The sequence below is a fragment of the Molothrus aeneus genome, chromosome 4 (genome assembly GCF_037042795.1).
Source record: "Molothrus aeneus isolate 106 chromosome 4, BPBGC_Maene_1.0, whole genome shotgun sequence".
Taxonomy (NCBI): domain Eukaryota; kingdom Metazoa; phylum Chordata; class Aves; order Passeriformes; family Icteridae; genus Molothrus; species Molothrus aeneus.
Genome location: NC_089649.1, coordinates 20,205,952 through 20,223,948, shown reverse-complemented (window position 1 = coordinate 20,223,948; position 17,997 = coordinate 20,205,952). Strand labels below are relative to the sequence as shown.

At 37.2% G+C, this 17,997-nt stretch overlaps 1 protein-coding gene across 1 annotated transcript in view; it reads right to left on the bottom strand.

Annotated features, from left to right (window-relative positions):
* Nucleotides 1-17,997, bottom strand: part of CCSER1 (coiled-coil serine rich protein 1) — a 544,953-nt gene that overhangs the window by 435,114 nt on the left and 91,842 nt on the right. Inside the window, exon 4 of the mRNA XM_066548974.1 lies at nucleotides 12,096-12,216. Coding sequence (XP_066405071.1) covers nucleotides 12,096-12,216 — 121 coding nt within the window. The remainder of the gene's footprint in view (nucleotides 1-12,095; nucleotides 12,217-17,997) is intronic.

Below are 17,997 nucleotides of genomic sequence, written 5' to 3'. Positions count from 1 at the left end.
ATAGGTAATCTTACTTCTGAACACCTTCCAGACTGTCCTTTCTCACTGATCAATAAATGTTCTTTTTTCATCCCCTCCATAAATTATCCCAGAGTTTACCGTTCCTTGGACAACAAAATGAGGAGGTTTTTATCTACCTATTTTAAAATGCTGAAGCATACTTTGTCAGAATTGACAACAATTTATCAATATAGCAATGTTTATCTAGACCGTATCTCTGAAAATATTTATGTAGAACATCTAAATTTTTCCAGCCAAAAGTACTAATCACTTCCATTTACACAGGTCCAGATAAAGGATACAAAAATAAGATTACAACATTAGATTAAGTTTTAAAAGAGATGACCAAGAAAGGGCCCAAAAAACAGCCCTATCAATAGGGGGCTCTTGTAGGACAAAACTTGACATCACCTCACCTTTTAGTTCATCTGTTAAAAAGGAATTCTGTTTCTTCTGCTCTGCCTTTAAATTGTGTGCATGTGACCTTTTAGATTGATGCAATCAAAACATCAAGAAATGTCTTCTAAAATAAAACAATGCTTTTCATTCTTGGTTCTCATAATGTATATTCCAGCTTTCTTTGTGGCTCTGACTTGAGGTCTCTGTCCCTTTGCATCTATGGCTGCCAGGAGAGATGAGCCCTGTTAACTTTGTATGTTCTAAAGCAGCAATCTGGGCACATATTAAAATTGTACATAAGTATGTCAATTTTACAAAATGACATAATAACTGGAAGTGAGGATGGAATGCTCCTGAAAAATCAGTATTGAAAAGTCTGAATAAAGGGTTGGGGATGAAGTAGTAGATGACTACAAAAATTGGAGGAACATTACCCTATTTTTGGATGAATACTCTGTAGGCTTTCTGCATAAACAAATGAACAAACAGACAGATAGATAAAGAGTTTTATCAAGAGTACAGTTCGTAAGCATGGCTAATTAAAACATGGGAAAGTTTACCTCAATGCTACCTCACTCTTCCCCTTGCCTGTGCTTCCCTTGATTTTTCCCCGTAGCTCACTCCTATCTGTCTCCTACTTGTATTGCTCATCACAGGAACTCTTGGGTTTAAAGGGATGCACTGAACAAATAAAATAGCTGATATGGGAGGAAAAAGGGGTTGGAACCTATCATGTTTTGATGTATTATCTACTTGCTTTTGAAAATGTCACCTCACACTTACGATGAAAGCATTGGCCTCTTTTTCTTTTCCCGCTTCTATTTTTTGAAGACATTTAAAAAAGCTGTGCACAAGCTGATGCTGTGGGCTGCTGTGATGAAAGCTCTAAATCTGGATTATTACTAATATTAGGTGGATATAGCTGCAATACATGCTGTTACACATTTAATCAATGTAGCAGCAGCAAATATCTTTTTCATGCGCAACAAAAGCCACATACTACTCCCTTACGTAATGATTAGGAGAGGATTAAAATACCAAAACAAAACAATTGAGGTGAACTCCTACCACATCCACAAAAAACTAGTAAATGGACCTGGAAGCAAATTAAATACTTTGAGCTTCAGCACAGGAAAAGAAAACCAAAAAATATTCTTTCCTCACAAACATCTTTTTTAGATGGTGGCTACTGCAGCTATTGCTGATAAAAAGCAGCTGGGCCAGTTATGTCCTCAGTATAACAGAGCTTAATCCTGCTCCTGGAGCCCAGGAGGAAAAACTTACACTTGTACTCTGTAACTGTACAGATAGTTTTTGCAGCATTTGGCTCTTTTAAATTCACTAGTATTTGGTACAATATTTTGTCTTCATGGCTTAACACTACTGCAATATAATTGTAAATTTATGTCTTAATCCAACTGCACCAAAGCTGCATGTGTCCTAGTGTGATGATGCACAGTCTTTTAACTTTTATTTCCTCTGCTTCTTACCACCCCACTTCCCATCTTGCTTTTCACTGGTTTTTTTTAATGCTGTAGGTATTTTATACATCCCATATGGTGGCCAATGCAGCCAGTGTATTGACTGGTAAAAAACAGGAGGGTGTAGAGGAGATAAAGAAAGAACAATAGTACCACTTGTCCTTTTTTAGCTATGGTCTTCCACCTCTGCTATCAGCAAATCCATGCAAGTAAAAATAACATATTCAATACTCACTGCAAACATAGATTTTGATAGGTTATTAAAATTACTGCTCCCAGGGCTATTCACAGATACACTGAAAATCGTACATGGTAGAGAAAGAAGAATATTGGCTCTATTTCTTTGTTACCTCCAGGAAAAAATAAATAAGAACAAAACAAACTGGAGCTAGAGGTGGGGATAAGGAGACTGTTCTTAAAATGATTACTGTCCTTCCCTAGTAACTCTTTTTCCCTCTGCAAAACAGCTAAAATCTTGCTCTTAAAAATACTAATATTTAGATTATGCTCACTTCTGGAGTATCTCTCTGCATTTAGTTGTGCTAAATAAAAAGCTAACACCTCCTGATACCGTGTGAAACATAGCATGCAGGTATGGCTATTTTTTCACATAATTCCTTCCCTCTAGGTAATCTCTCAACCTTAAGCACCATGAAGCAGTCTATCTATTTATAAGCAGTATGCTGATTTAACTTACATTTGCTGCAGTGGTATTCCTATTTGAGTCATGATAATATGACTCAAGAGTAGTGTATTTCCTAACAAAGCTAACCCTAATATAGCCACTGCAGAGGATGATGGGTTTTCAGGAATGTTCCGCAAAACACCTGGTTTAGAAACCCCTCAATAAGCCAGTAATAACACCACAACAATACCACTATTTTTCACCCATTAGATTCAAAAGACTACCTGATAATGCCTTCACTGGAATCCTACAACGAGCTGTGAAACAGCACAGCACAATAGTCCAACAGTTGCACCATGCAATTATAAATGCAAATCTACCTAGTTTTCTGTGACATCCCTCCTTTCCCCACCTTCCGATGACAGTAAGAAATGAGAATGCTGTTCTTTGTTACGCTTCAGAGAAATTATTAAATTACTGTGAAAGTGAAACAAATACATTTCTGCTATGCACTTGAACTGGTTTTTTCTAGTTTTAATCTACGATACATTTGTCTAACCAAATAAAGTACTTCTAGAATACTAGGATTGTAATGCAATCCTAGCATTACATGTATTTCCCTCATATTTTTCATTTTATGATGCTTTAATTGTTCACAAGTAATAACATAGTTGATTAATTTTTATATTTGATGTGGCAATTATGTTTTGAAATCTAATTTGTAAGAATTGAGGCTGTACCTTAATACAAAAACCACAGGCTTCTAAATTAAAAAACAAATGTTCTCCTGATCCTTCCTCCCCAGCACTCCACCCTCATCTCTTCAGCATTTAGATAATGCTACCCCAGACAGATGTTTCTGCTGCACAAAGGTAGAGACCCAAACCTGCCTTAGTTTCCTTGCAAGAGGGCACAATACAGCCACTGGTCTCAAAGAGAACTTTGGTTAGAGTTTAGCAACAGCCTATGCTTTTACAGACTAGAAAGTATAATTCTGTTTCTGGAGTGGTTCCTAAGACTGAGCACTTCCACTTAAGTTAGTGAAAGCTTGAGTTAAAGAAGTTTAACAAGAATATTTTCCCCAATTTTACAGCAAAATAACTTTTGTATACTTTTGAGATTTTGGATGTACAAGAAAAAGGAATGAAATGGACACAAGCTAGCACTTCTCTCACTCTCCCCATTTGAGTGAAGCAGGCTTGCTCCCAAATCTTCAGTTCTCTACCTTGAAAACATCTTCCTTCAGTAAAGCTTCCCAGCAAATGCTCTTTAGGCAACACCAGGCATCAAGGTGAACAACAGGAGCTAACACTGCCTTCCCAACTGATGTAGTATGTTACGTGAACTGGTTATTGAAATACAAATTTAAAAACTGGTATATGGTCTAACTTGACACTCAGACTGTCTAAAAAAATGGCTTTTTTGAAATGAAGCATAAATCCAGTAAGGCCATTATTTTGGGGACTCTTTTGCTGCCCCAAAATCAAGCATCTTCATCCCTTTGAATAGGTACCTGGTAAATAAAGGCTGTAGATCTCCTTTAATACCTGAAACTGAGGGCATAACAATGCTTATTCTGAGTGTCTGTGTTGGACATGAATTTAGGCTGGATGAAAATGAAGTCTATTTTCTCTTTTAAATCCAAAGTCAATGAGTGAGTCATTTTCTGCATGCCCCACTGCAGTCCTGAGTGGCTTTGCAGTCATCCCAGCAGAGGATGGGCATGCTCTTCAGGGCTTAGGCAGCTGCCATGTAAGATAATGGAAAACTCTGGAATTTTATTAGAATAACAAACGCTGAGAGTGACTAACACAACAACTTACAACAGCAGCTCTTCAGGTGGAGGTGTCCAGAAAAAATAATTGATTTTCAATTGCCTAAGCCTGTCTCAAACATCTCTGCCTGCATTTACTATAGTAACCATCCTCTTCAAGGTTGATTGAACCAGGTAAGATTTTATTTACTTGAACTACATCTCCTTTTAGAACTGTTCCAGATATTAAAGAGTTTTGATATATATAAAAAATAATTTCTATTTCATCACACAGCAAAAATCTCAGCCCAAAATGAAAATTCAAAACTATGTCTTATGGTTCATTGTTCTAATTAAAATGTACTTGGCAATAATATTTAGCAGTGATTACTCAAGGCCATCAGTTTAGAAGAGTTCTTGCTTGCCAAGTGTGAGACTGTCACTTTGGAATCAAGTTGGTATTTGTGGTCTGACCTGTAATTCTCAGTTATGTAAATAAAGCAGACACTTCCAGACACTCCAGTACATATAGGATAAAACTTGCACTCTGGAACCAAGCCCATCTTAAGCACCTGCCCATATATGCATGTAAGAAAGGCATATTTTTAAATAAGCTCTATCACCAAATAGTGCAAAATTATTTAACTTGATGTCTTTCTTTTGAGGAAATTTGTGGACATGAAGGAAGGACAAGCAGGTAATGTAATTAAAGCTTCCTCTATTTCAGAAACACCCAGTGAAGAATGTGATGATTCAAAGAGAACAGAGAAAAGAAGGATGCAAGGGAATGCACAGATTTTCATTTAATTTACAAATTAAAAATATTTCTCAGATCTGATGAATAAATTGATAATCTTACTCCAAAGGACATTCTTTTTAGGGTGATGGCCAAAACTAGAATGACTTTATGGTATCATAAAGGTATATGATTTAATGAATCTCAATGAAACAAAGGATGTTGCTGTAGGCAAAGCCGTTTTCTAAATGTCACTCTGATTTGGTGACAATGTTTTTCTTATGATAACTTCAGATCTAGTTCAGAAACTGTAGTTGTAGATGCAGTTATGTTGTCCAGTGCTTGCTGCTAAAGCAGGAGAAATTTGTATTCCCAATACTGTAACTGCACTGTCCTTTGTTTGTGCAGTTCAGTGTTTCAAATCAGCTTTGGCCACACTCTGTCAATGTACATTACAGTAACTGTATTTTGACTCAAAAAATTTTATTCAAATTTTCACCATCTGGTGCTCAGAAACATCACCAGCAAAGTTGTATTATCCCTACACATTTTTATTTCCTCAATTTTCTTTCATTAATGAAGACTAGCTACACAATGACACAATGCACTCATCTCACTTTGCAGTTTCAATTATCTCAACTAGAAAATGCTGTAGTTTTCTTGATCCTCCACATTTTGATTCAAAATGAGCTCCTTAAGTACCTTGCTTAACATTCCACCCCTATATCTTTTCCTCAAGTTGAGTTCAGTCACATCAGTAATACTTTAAGGGAAATAATTGAAGCATTCACAGTTGATTGTGTATTAGAAACCAAATCTCTTCTCATAGAAAAGAGGAAGCTTTCCAAACAATGACTACACTTGGAAAAGATCACTTGCAAAGTCCTTGGCAGGGATATAGATAAAATCTATGTTGCACCCTCCCTCCATAGGACAACTGCCATCCTTCCTCTCCCTCCTGCATTATTCAAGGAGGAAAAGACAGGCGATGAATTACAAAATATTGAAAATACTAAGTACAGTAACTGCAATTAGCTAGTGGCTCTCAAAACCCAGCTTATTCAACATTTGCAACTCATGCTCGAATTAAGCTGTACAGAACTGCTTAATCCCTTGGCTGCAAACAATTGCCTATGACATTTAAATTACATATGTAGATTGCTTTCCCATCAATCTCACCTATAAACTGATGGGTGCAGTTACTGAGAAGGAGCATGAGAACTGATGATACTCCTGTTCTATAACCAGATATAAGGTTTCTTCCATATTCACTTTGCAGTGCAATTATATTTCCTTTGCACAACTGTTACCTATAATTGATGTTACAAAATCATTCACATTTTTGCAGCAGCTGGACACAGGGAAAAAACAGAAACAACAGAGTCTGGTTTATTGCTCTGTATTTGTTCAAAGGAAGAAGAAATAAGTTACCAATTTGAGCAGCAAAGACAAGAGCCAATGTCAGGTAGTAGTTTCAACTAGTTAGCAGACAATAAAAAAAGCGTAAATATTGTATTTTTACTATTTTCTGAAAAGTGTCCTATATCAAAGGAGACATCAGTACAGCAGAGGAATTTCTTTTCCCATTATGTGCAAAAAGTAATAGAGGATGCACAAGGACACCATGACAGACAACACAGAAAATAGAAATTTTCAGTTCCCCTTCAAGTCACTAAATAGAGCTTAAAGACTAACTAGCAAAATAGATAAAAGAATGCAAAAGGAGACCACTGACAGCATAAACACACTGTTCATGTTTACTCAATTTCAAAGTATCTGCTTTAAAGAAATGAATATAAATGCTACCTCTGCTACCTGTTATCACTAAAATGTAGTGCTGGAGAGTATACTGCAATCCAGCTGATGTCTCAGGTTTTTCAGCTGGGCTGGAACCACAGCTTTGAAAGTATGGTCATTGCAGAGCAACACTGGGCATCCCTATTCTCTTCTGCATTCTCTCACCCCAAGAGTGACACATGCTTCCACAGCCCATTGTCCCAGTCATCCAGAAACTGAAACAGGTTACAACCATCTTTTATCTGCTTTTCCAAACAAGTGTGAAAAGCATTCCTGTTTCACACCACTGAAAGATGCCTTTTTGAAAGGACTGCCAGAGCAGACAAGAATTGTGATGCAGACACCACTGCCTGACAGCCCAGCTGCTTTAGAGACCACACTTCACATCACCACTGAGGGGCTGTAAGGATTTAAATATTGTTTGAGACAGGCAAATGTGATTTTAAGGCCACAGAGGGACTTTGCCATGAGGTAAGCACAGGATGGAGTGGCAGGGTGGCCTGGCTCCAGGCCTGGCACATCCTAGGTAATGCACCCAGACAAGGACCCTTTGGCAAACTGTGGAGAAGCATGTACACATATTGCTGGTATCACCTCAACCCCTTGTTTACACCTTAATTCAGGCAGAGGCATCTCTCAATAACAGGATCATAACAGAAGCATCAAAAATTACAGAGGTAATATAAGATCACTGCTGCTTTGAGGGGAAAGAACATCTTCCCTGGGATTTATCAAAATGCAAAAAAAAAAAAAAAATTACAGCGAAAAAAAATGAAAAGGAAATCCACAACTGATTAAGTGAAGAATAATACATAATCAGCTTGGTCTGAACTTCTTTTGAAAGGAATTAGGCAAGGCTTCAAAAGTTAAAAAAGGTTACCAGTCTTTTGATGCACCAATTATACACCTACAACTTCAAACTATGAGAAAGGAAAAAACCTCCTGAATTTTGGAAAATGCTTACTGCAGCTAATAAATTCAGACTATACATGCATCAAAATCTTCCTAGATTCCAGTCTGTACCAGTACCAAAGTCCTGGGTTAGCATCTGCACTAAACAGTGCAGTACAAAACGGCATTAGGGCTGTAACTCTCCCCCTTAGCAGCCTGTTTCCACCAGCAAGCACCCAGGTAGTCACTGTGATTTCAAGAAGCTTTCTCCTGTGTTTGATCTCACACTTAAGAACCTTGCTCAGGTAAGTACAGTTGCAAGGAACAAGTGAAACAGCTTTGGCACAGACAGAATATTGAAAAGACTCACTACATAGGCTCATTCAGGCATTTACCAGAAAAAATCCAAGTTGATCTTAAGAGTCTGAAGAACTGTCAAATGATCAGTGACATTTAGAATCATAAAATAAAATCACTGACTTTGTTTGAGTTGGAAGGAACTTTAAAAGGCCACCTTATCCAACCCTTCTGCAATAAGCAGGGACACCTTCAGCTAGAACAGGTTGCTCAGAGACTCATCCAACACGCCTTGAATGTTTCCAGGGATGGGGAATCCACAACTTCGCTGGGCAACGTGCTCCAGTGTTTCACCATCCTCATTGTAAAAGCCTCCTTCTGTAGATCCAGTCTGAATTTACCTTCTTTCAGTTTAAAAACATTGAACTCCTCCTATCATTTTTGTAGGCTCTTCATCTGTAAATCTCTCCTAAAACTCAGGAAAATATTTATGGCATGAAAAAGAACTGTCAAATTACTGTGTCTGCTTCATGACATAAAAAGATCTGTAGCTCTAAGAACACTTTAACAGCAAAGAATATCTTTAAGTAAAAATCAAAATCAGAAATATTGACAGCAGCTGAAGTGCTAATGCACAAACCACCTTTAAATTAGCCAGCTCAGAGGGTTCCATGTTGCCATCACTATTCTGAACTGCAGGGCAGTCATATCCAAAGAAACACATCAAATGAAGTATACAACTATAAGCTTAACTTTACATCTGATTAAAAAATGGTGTGCCTGAACTTCATACTTTTTTCATGCTCTAGTAGCACATGAATGGCTTTCCATGATTACCTATGAACATCACACAGAGGAAGAACATTGTCTGCTCCAAGCCTCGTGTGTCTGTAGACACTTCTTTTTCCACACTGCCCCTTGTAGACTGACCTTTCAGCCCTAGAGTTTGCCCAGTGAAGCAGAAGCTAAGTTAATTCAAAGCATAACACAGTTCCCTGGGCCATGCATTCCCTCCCACGCTGCCTTGTAAGAACTTGAAATTGAAGTGAGGATTCCTCATGCCATTGCTCTGTGCCAGCAGCTCATTTATTTATATTAGAATTCAGATAGGAAGGACTAAAATTAGGACTCTGTAAGCAGAATTCACTGTTCAAAATGTTCCAAGCATTTTAGCATCTGGGCACCTTTGAGAACAACTGACTGATGTATCACTATGGCAACACAAAGAGGCCTCAGTAACTTGAACTATTAAGACAGCAAGAGGTTTTTAAGGCTTGTATTTCTACAAAGCTATAGCAAAGCTAATGCAACACCCTAGACAAAGTGGAGGGCTGAGAAAACAAAATAAGGCAGAGATCACATTTCCTGTTTGTCACCCTAACCTCACACTGACCATTGATGTTGCTGTGGAGAGGAAAGAGAAAAACCACTAATGCACACTCTTCCTCTTGCCAAATCCATTCCTGGTGAGTAACTGAGGTAGGAATTTTGCCCAGTGCACAAGCAACAAGTCAGCAATTACCTGGGTATCACTATGAAATTACTCCCCAATGAAATGGTTTGAGCTTCCAAGAAAAAATACAGGAGGGGGGAAAAAAAATTGGCCCTTTACTCCTGCAATCCTGATAAGAACCTATCACAGACACTTAAAATCTCATTAAGATTTGCTACTACCACTTCTGGCACCATTTGCTGCTTGCAAAAAAAAAATACATTAGGCAAATACATTATTTAAAGCCACTAAACAGTTTCTTTCTAAAACAAAATAACATCATTAATCAAATATTATACAAGTAGCATTAAAAGCTTTTTCTTTTCTTTCCCTGCCCAGTCTTCACAGCTTCTTGTGTCCTGAATGTCTTGGACATAATTTTACCATGCCATACAAGAGAATTATTTTTAGCTATTTGTAACTGTTTAACGTTTTATTATCATTAATATGCATTTTATCTGGTTTGGATCACAGACTTTCTTATGTAGCTTTAGAAAGCATTAGTTATTCTAAACATACTCTGTCCCTGTAGGGCCTGAAGGCAGCATCTCCTCCCTACAGGAACACGATGGCTGGCTACTGCTCAGCCCTCTGCGATACACACAATTTTTAAACATGCAAGTCAAAACTATATAGGTACACAAAGATAAGTATAAAAATCAAAGCATCCATGTTGTTTTCCACATGAATTGAGTATAATCCACACATGCAGAGCAGCTCATACATGGAGTCTGCAATCCAGTCAATGGAATTCAACAAACGCCAAGGGCACATTTGCACTGGAGACAGATGACACTTCGACACAGGAATTAGGATCTGTTTTGCTTCTATTAACTGGATATGAAGAAAGCTATCTGCATGTAGAAAGCACATGATGTGCAAGATCAGTATGCTGATATTTCATTCATAATGCTGGGAATTTTCCTGAAGCTGCATGCTTTCACCTCCCTACAATTACTTTGAAGGTTTCTACAAAATTTACCAAATTCCAGTTGCAAACTTTTTCCCGTAAGATGTTTCTGTTTCATTTCAAATATACTTGTCAGAAATGTTGGCTTAAAGACAGTTATGCACTGATACAGTTTCATACGGAAAAGTTCAAACACACTTAATCTGGTTAGGCACAATCTTGTTCCTCATAGAAAGAATTCCAGGTCAGTTTTTTAAACATTAGTATTGGAAGAGTAGCAGAGGTTAGAGCATGTTTCTGAGACCTGTGAGTGCTTAGGAAAAGTTATGTCTGTGTTCTTAGAAGACAACACTAATCAGGTTTAAAAAAAAAAAAAAAAAAACCCAAACATGCCAAAAATCTGGGAGGCAGCTTCATTCAGCACATGCTAAACAGATATCAGAGTTTCTTACTTTGAATTCATAAGAGAATCTCATCACAGTAAATGAAAAAGCCAAGCAATCAAGAGTGCAGGTTTCCCTTTTAGTGGAGACAAGAAAAAATGTTCTATGCTGCTCTGAGCTAACCAGAAAGATTATTCTGGATTTCAACACAGTATTTTCAAGTCCATTGCCTTTTAATCTCTTGGTATTCAGAGAACCACACAACAGAAGCACTACAACAATTAGATGCCCACAGCATTTCAAACATAAGGCCCTTGCAGTAATACCCAGACAGTAGGTAACATACTGTGTTAAATTTTAAATACAGGTAGTCTAGATGAAACGGGTTTATCTCCACATTGAAAAAGATACCACAGCCAGGTACAGATTTAAGTCATGGATCTGTAGCAAGATCACAACCCATCTAATCTACTCTAATCCACCAGTAGTGTTTTGGATGTTTCAGGGATTTTGGGGATGTGGGGGGATGTTTTAATTTTCTTACAGTAATAGGCATGCAAGCCAGGACTCCACAGCCAATTTTAAAGCTAAAATTGTGCATACCAAGAGAAGCAGAAAACTAAACATAAATGAACAAGAATGATGTTATCCATTGTCATATTTTTAATACCCTCCACACTTGAAAAGGCACAGACCTCAAGTTTGTGTTGTGATAAAGCCTTACAATTGTGTTTTCTTTCTTTTCATGAAAACTAAATTATTTTTATTCTGCAAGGACTCAGGCATTAAGAAATAACCATCCTGCCTGGTACTGCAAGGCAAATATTACTGCACACTCTGATTTTCATCTAATGCAAGATACCAAAATACATTGTAATTAAGTGAACAAAATTTCCCTAGAAGAACGCACTACCACACTTTTGAAGATGCCACTTGTGCAACAGAGGTAAAGTGGTCACTGGAAAACACTGAAATAATGCCAATGAGCTGAGCATATACAAATCATATTCTTTATAAAAATCAACTACTTGCAAAAATGAAAGGACTATTTAAACAAAAAGAATCACCTTATCAAACCTGTTTAGAAGTCAGTTTCTCAGCATATAAAGGCCCATTCCCTCTATATATGTCATTACCAAAAGTCTTGGGAAAAAAATGTAGGCTAATGAACAAGAGCAGCAGCTTAGCCTCAGGGCAGTTTCTACTTTTGGAAACACCTATGAAAGCCCAGATGAAAGAGAAAGGAGGGTGTATATGCATATCCATGAGAAGGATTCTGGCCTGGTGTTTAAATTGCACTTGTAAAAGATCATGTTATTTGAATAACTCACTGTTTGGACACATCAGGCATTATCATCTGTTCTTTTTTCCTTGTATCCACTGTGGTCTCTACAGGGGTGAGTACTACAGCAGCACATGACACTATTGACTGGTATGAATCTTCTCGGCACACTGCAAAGATAAAAAGTATCAGTGTTAAACAGTAAACTCAGTTTGCACTTGAAAAGAAAAAAGAAAAAAAAAGAAAAAATCTATTCATACTATGATAAACACAAATGCAAAAAATTAATTGGGTTTCATTGTGATCACATGCAATGAAAATGCCATTATTTTTCATGTTTCCTAATGTGCTTACTTTGCACATTTTTTGCCATTGACTGATCATTCACTGAGTTTTACCTAGCACAAGATCTGCTCTAGCTCATTGGTGTGTCTGAGTCCTAAAAGGACTTCTATTTCATAAATGACATCAGAGTATGATTCACTTCTTAGTTATTTTTCATCACAAACTGAAAATAAAGGTGAAAATAATGAGTGGTTTCCAGGCAAACCTCCCACCTTCAAAAATTTTAGACTGTGTAAAGAAATAGATTGAAGAAAATCTAATTAGTGATTTACTTTTCACTTTTAACTGTTGTGACTCATTTTACTCCAAAAAGGCCAAATCCAAATGGTTTAGAAGTGATGATATCTGATATACTGACTCATGCCTTCCTTTAATAAAAACTGTATCTGTATTACTGTGCTGAATGTTACAACTTAGACAGTATTTAGAGCTAGAACAATGATCACACACTTGAGCTGAGCATTTAGCTCAATTAGAACCAATAAATCAATATCCAAAAGTTTCCAACCTCTGAACAGACAATTATATCTATTACAATTCACAAATATTATTAAATTCTACATTTCAAGTGTCACTAGTAATGCAGCTTTTAGCAGTGACCACTCCCTACTGATTTTGAAGCTATACATTTCCTGTACAGCCAAGGCATGAAACAAATGAAAGCTGGAATTAAGAGTTGGTTTCATTGAACAAAGGATAACAGCTTCTTATCTTACTTTTGGTACTTTAATGTGTTATATACAAGCAAGAAGAAATGTGGGGGCCTATATTTAAACAGAAAGACACACAGTATTTTATAACATACAGAACACTTTCATAAAGAGTGAACACATGCCCACAGAGCCAATAATATAGCCTGTAAAACCAGAATGACTGTGGCAAATCCTGAGCAATTCAAAACCAGAAAGAACACATTTCACAAGTACATGGATTTATGCAAGATTGGTACAGCTGGGAACCTTGAACTGTGACATGGATTTATTATTATTCCATTCTCCACAATCATGCGCCTCCTTACTGCCCACGGACAACACACCTTTGGTATAGCCTATGCTCCCCTTACAAAAGAAGCAAAACTGGAGTAAAACTTCACCCATCTTGACCTGACTAGGTCAAGAACAGCTAACTGTGCCATTTTACCCCGAGGGCACAATTACCTTCAGCCTGAACTCAGTACACGCCAACAGGACACACAGGTGCTCCACAAACACCCTGAGAAACACTAACAGGAACAGGTCAGGTCAGGGCTGGGTATTCCTACGAAGGTTTTTTTTTGCTTCCTGAGCAGTTCTGAGCCATTCAGCAAGCAGCACAATTGGCTGGAGCACAGGCAGCTCTGCCAGGAAGGAAACCTCTTGGGGAGTGCTTGTAATTCCATTTAATTTATCTGATGTTGTCCAGCATTGTTTATGTTTGTGTTTTAAATGTTCATGTGCACACCGTGATAAGTGACTAAGCCACCTAAGATGCCCACTATCTTACCTTACCTTCCTTTTTTCTTTGGAACCAGCATTACTCAATACTTTGTCACCACCATAGATAGACACACATCTCCAAAAGACAATCATACACAAAGAGAATTTGCTACATTGACTGCAGGCATGCAAGTAGGATTTCTGTTATAGCTTGATGCACAACAGATTAAGATTAAACTAATGCAAAATACATTGAACTAAAGAGACAGCATAAGAAAACATGGAATTTTTGGTGATTTTACATCCTACTATATTATGTATGACCAGCAGACCATCTACTAGCATGATTCTGCTTGGTAGGCACCAATTTACAAAACAGTATTTTCTCATTACAACCAGCAATGAGTATATGTAAAAAAGAACATGAATGTCTCTCTGTCTCTATTTACAGTCAAAGAATTGCCAAAAAATAGGCTCATCATATTGCACCAGTGATATTCAGTACCTGAATTTTAACCAGAAACACTGATAAAACAGAGCATAAAGGATGAAGCAAATACACATTTTTCTTCAGAAGACCTGTATTACTAGTAGAGTATCAAGTTATTACTTTAGAACTCATAAAAGGTCTGGCAACAAGCATCACAGGGGTGGGTTTGCTTAGATCAGGCACTGTCCATCAGAGCAGTTTCAAAAAAAGATAAAAGAGGGAATCATGAGTAACAAAGAAGACACTGCAAGTTTCCTACTCTTCACAGAAATTTCATGAATGAATAAAACTGTGAAATTGCTTTTGTTTAATAATTAATGCTATACATGAGTTGTATAATCCCCTAATTTACAGCTGAAGACAAACCCCGTGGTCATCCAGTGATTGCAGCTCATGGAATGTATTATCCCCCCATTCTAGACAGCAATATTCTTTGGTCTCACTTTTGAAAATCACAATTCCTCCTTTTTATCTCAGCTCTCTGTGCACAGTCATAAGTCATTATAGGACAGTATAATTAACTAAAATGTCATGAAGTAGTGATGGCACAGCAGCAAGTAATTTTCACCTACTGGAGTGTAAGCTCTTACTATCTGTTTCTAACTTGCATTAAAATAATGAGAACATGCTTGAATGTGGACTCCCAACTTTAACACTGAAAGGGATGGACACTTTTACTTAAGACTTTTTGCATTTTACATTTCAAACTCAACTCTTAAGCATAGCTTAATTTCTACAACTTCATTTTTTAATCTACAAGTGGCTTATGTTACCCCAAAAAAGACCATTCATGATGTCTACACACTCCACTCTTTATGAATTGAAATTTGTTCAATCCCCAAAATATCACAAACATCAGAAAAACAATTACTCCAAAGTATCGCTCCTTTTAATCATAAATCCTCTCACATGTCAAACTTGTTCCTTAACATCCGGCAAGAATTTAAAAATTTAGCCTTCCCACATGAATTGGTAAGGAAAGCAGAATTTTCACTCATCTGAGTTAGTGCTTGGCCAAGTCATCAATGTAATCACAGCTGTCTCAGCCTACTATATTATTCCTGATGCAGAATGGTGTAAAAAACCGTACAAGTTATCAACAAGGGGAAAACTCAGCCATCTTTGATTACCTGTAGCAGTCTCTTTAAGAAACTAACATTTAGCATCTAAGAATGTTTTATATACTGAGTATCTTCAGGAAAAAAAAAAGCAATTTGCATGCAAGTGAGATGGTATTTTTCAGTCCTTTATTCGCAACTCAACCATTACACGAACAAGCTACTAATTGTAGTGAAACAACACAACCAGAGGAATATCTATGTGTTATCATTATAGAAACATATTTTTCTTAGTGAAACATAAGACACTACCTACAAATTACAAGTCATGCAAAGGAGTACTCGACAGAAAGGGAAAACAAACAGTCTTAACTTCACAGACTACTATTATAAAAGATCTGCACTACTTTTGAAGCTGCACGGTTTCTCCCCAGATCCTTTGGTGTAATGATGCATGCAGCTTGTTTTCTTCCATCGCCAAGTGTTTTAAAAGTACCCCATATATTTATCACTAGGAGTGCTGGCTTGGATTTACCCTAGCTGGTTTAGGCAGTCCCAGAACATCATTCACTATTAAACAGATTTTTACATCTGGAGAAGAAAAACATTAGTTTTTGTTTTTTTCTTTGTTGCTTCTTTCAAGAACAATGAGAATGACTAATTAAACATTTTTCTTCTAATTTGAACCAACCAGTGAAAAATTTTTAATTCCCTAAATAGTAGGACAGTAGGAAGCCTTCAACAGCTACTGAACAGAATGTGTTTCTCCAGAGAATCAAAAGATTTTTAAGCTCTAGGGATGTCATTTACATCATCTATTTCAAACACTTAATTGTACACACTTGCCCCCCACCTTTTTTTTTTTAATTGAGGAGAAAGAAAATCTGGTTATCACTGCTTGCTATCAAAAAAAGTCTCCCTTGACACAAGATGCAGGATGAAATTAGCAGCAAGTACTACCTGCTTAGAGAAAACAGAAGGGAGATGTTCATATGCAGTGTGCAGTGAAGCATAAGGGAATCATGACACAGGGACACCAAAACAGTGAAGTATTTCTGGATTTCAGAAATCTGGGCACTTATCCTGACCATCCAAAGTATTTACATTTATGCCTATGAAATTTAAAATTATCAGCTCTCATTATTCAAGAGACAAATCAAATCTGGAAACAGATGCTGTTTTACACCAAAAATCCTTCTGCTTTGGTAAAAAAATAGGCAAGCAGCCAGGAGCATGGAAAGCACTAAATGCTTTACCTGAAAGATCAGTCAGTTGCCACTATAGGAGATGGGGGACTAGAGCATGAGGGAGCAATATCTGGATGCCAAGTATTCAATCCCACATCCCTTTTACTACCAAAAGCCAGACATTATGTTTTAATAACTCTGGAACACCAACTCTCATGGCAGGCACTGAGAACATTTGGTACATGGTTTCCTAAATACCTCTCTGCCATGCAAAAGGCTCAGGAGATGAGTCACCCTCTGAGGTACTCTGAACAAAGGACAAGAGCTGCAAAATATGTAACCCCTATACAGGTTCCTCAGACAAAGGGAAATTCAGGACAAATAACTGTTACACTTAAAGCAGAGCTTTTGCTAAAACAAACAAGCTAACTAAACCCAAACCACAAACACACCAACCGACCAAAAAGAAAGAGTGGATACACTGTAAATTTATTCAGTATATGAGAACAAGTGAAGAGCTGAGGAAAGAAAAATAAAAACATCTACAACATGCAACAGAAGTTATTTTGCCAGGAAAGGTGCTGACATTAGAAATAGCATATAAGAGAGGATCTTGAAATCTAGTCTATTAATTCTGGTATGTCCAGGAAGAACTGTGACTAACCACCATGTTAATCCATTCCTGACTGCATGGATATGGCCTCTGATAGTCCTAGGTCACTCAGAGGGCTCAGAAAAAAAACAATATTCTGATTTGTCTCTCCATCAACCCCAAACATACCTGCATTAAACATTTCAGCAAAACCAAGTGTATGAATTCAGTTCCATACCCTCTTTCTCAGCCCCAGAAACACAATAAAGTCTTTTACTACTTTGTTATTAAATCCTAAAGCCCAAGGAGACTTTCGGTCTCTTTAAAAGAACACAAAAGGGCAAGGTACTTTATGTGAAAGCTATTTTTGCCCATCTACTTATATTAGAAAAAGCCCAATATTAAAAATAATAATAAAAAAGCTTCATTTTCCTGCTGCTTGATCCTAGATTTGATGATGGTCTTTGGAGAAAAAAGGAAACTAAATGAATCTCTATTTTTATTAGTTCAACAGTTTTTCTAGAGCCCCTTGTTCCCTAGAAACAGCTACATTTCACAATATTGGCCAAGTGAATACTTAAGAGAATGAGTGTATATGCTCACAGTCCCCAAAGGGTTTGCTGTAATAATTTTACAATAAAACCACAGGCCTGGTTCTTAAATACAACACAGTCACAATCAGAAATTTTGTAATAGCAACAATTACAGGCCCATTATAGGCAAACTAATTACTTTCTATCAGGTTCTTATGGTTCATGGCTCTTTTACACAAAGGCTGCACACACATATCTGCTTTGTGCTACACACAAACATGAAGGGTACAAAATGCAGCATTAAGCAGGAGTCAGGGAATTCCTCTTAGAC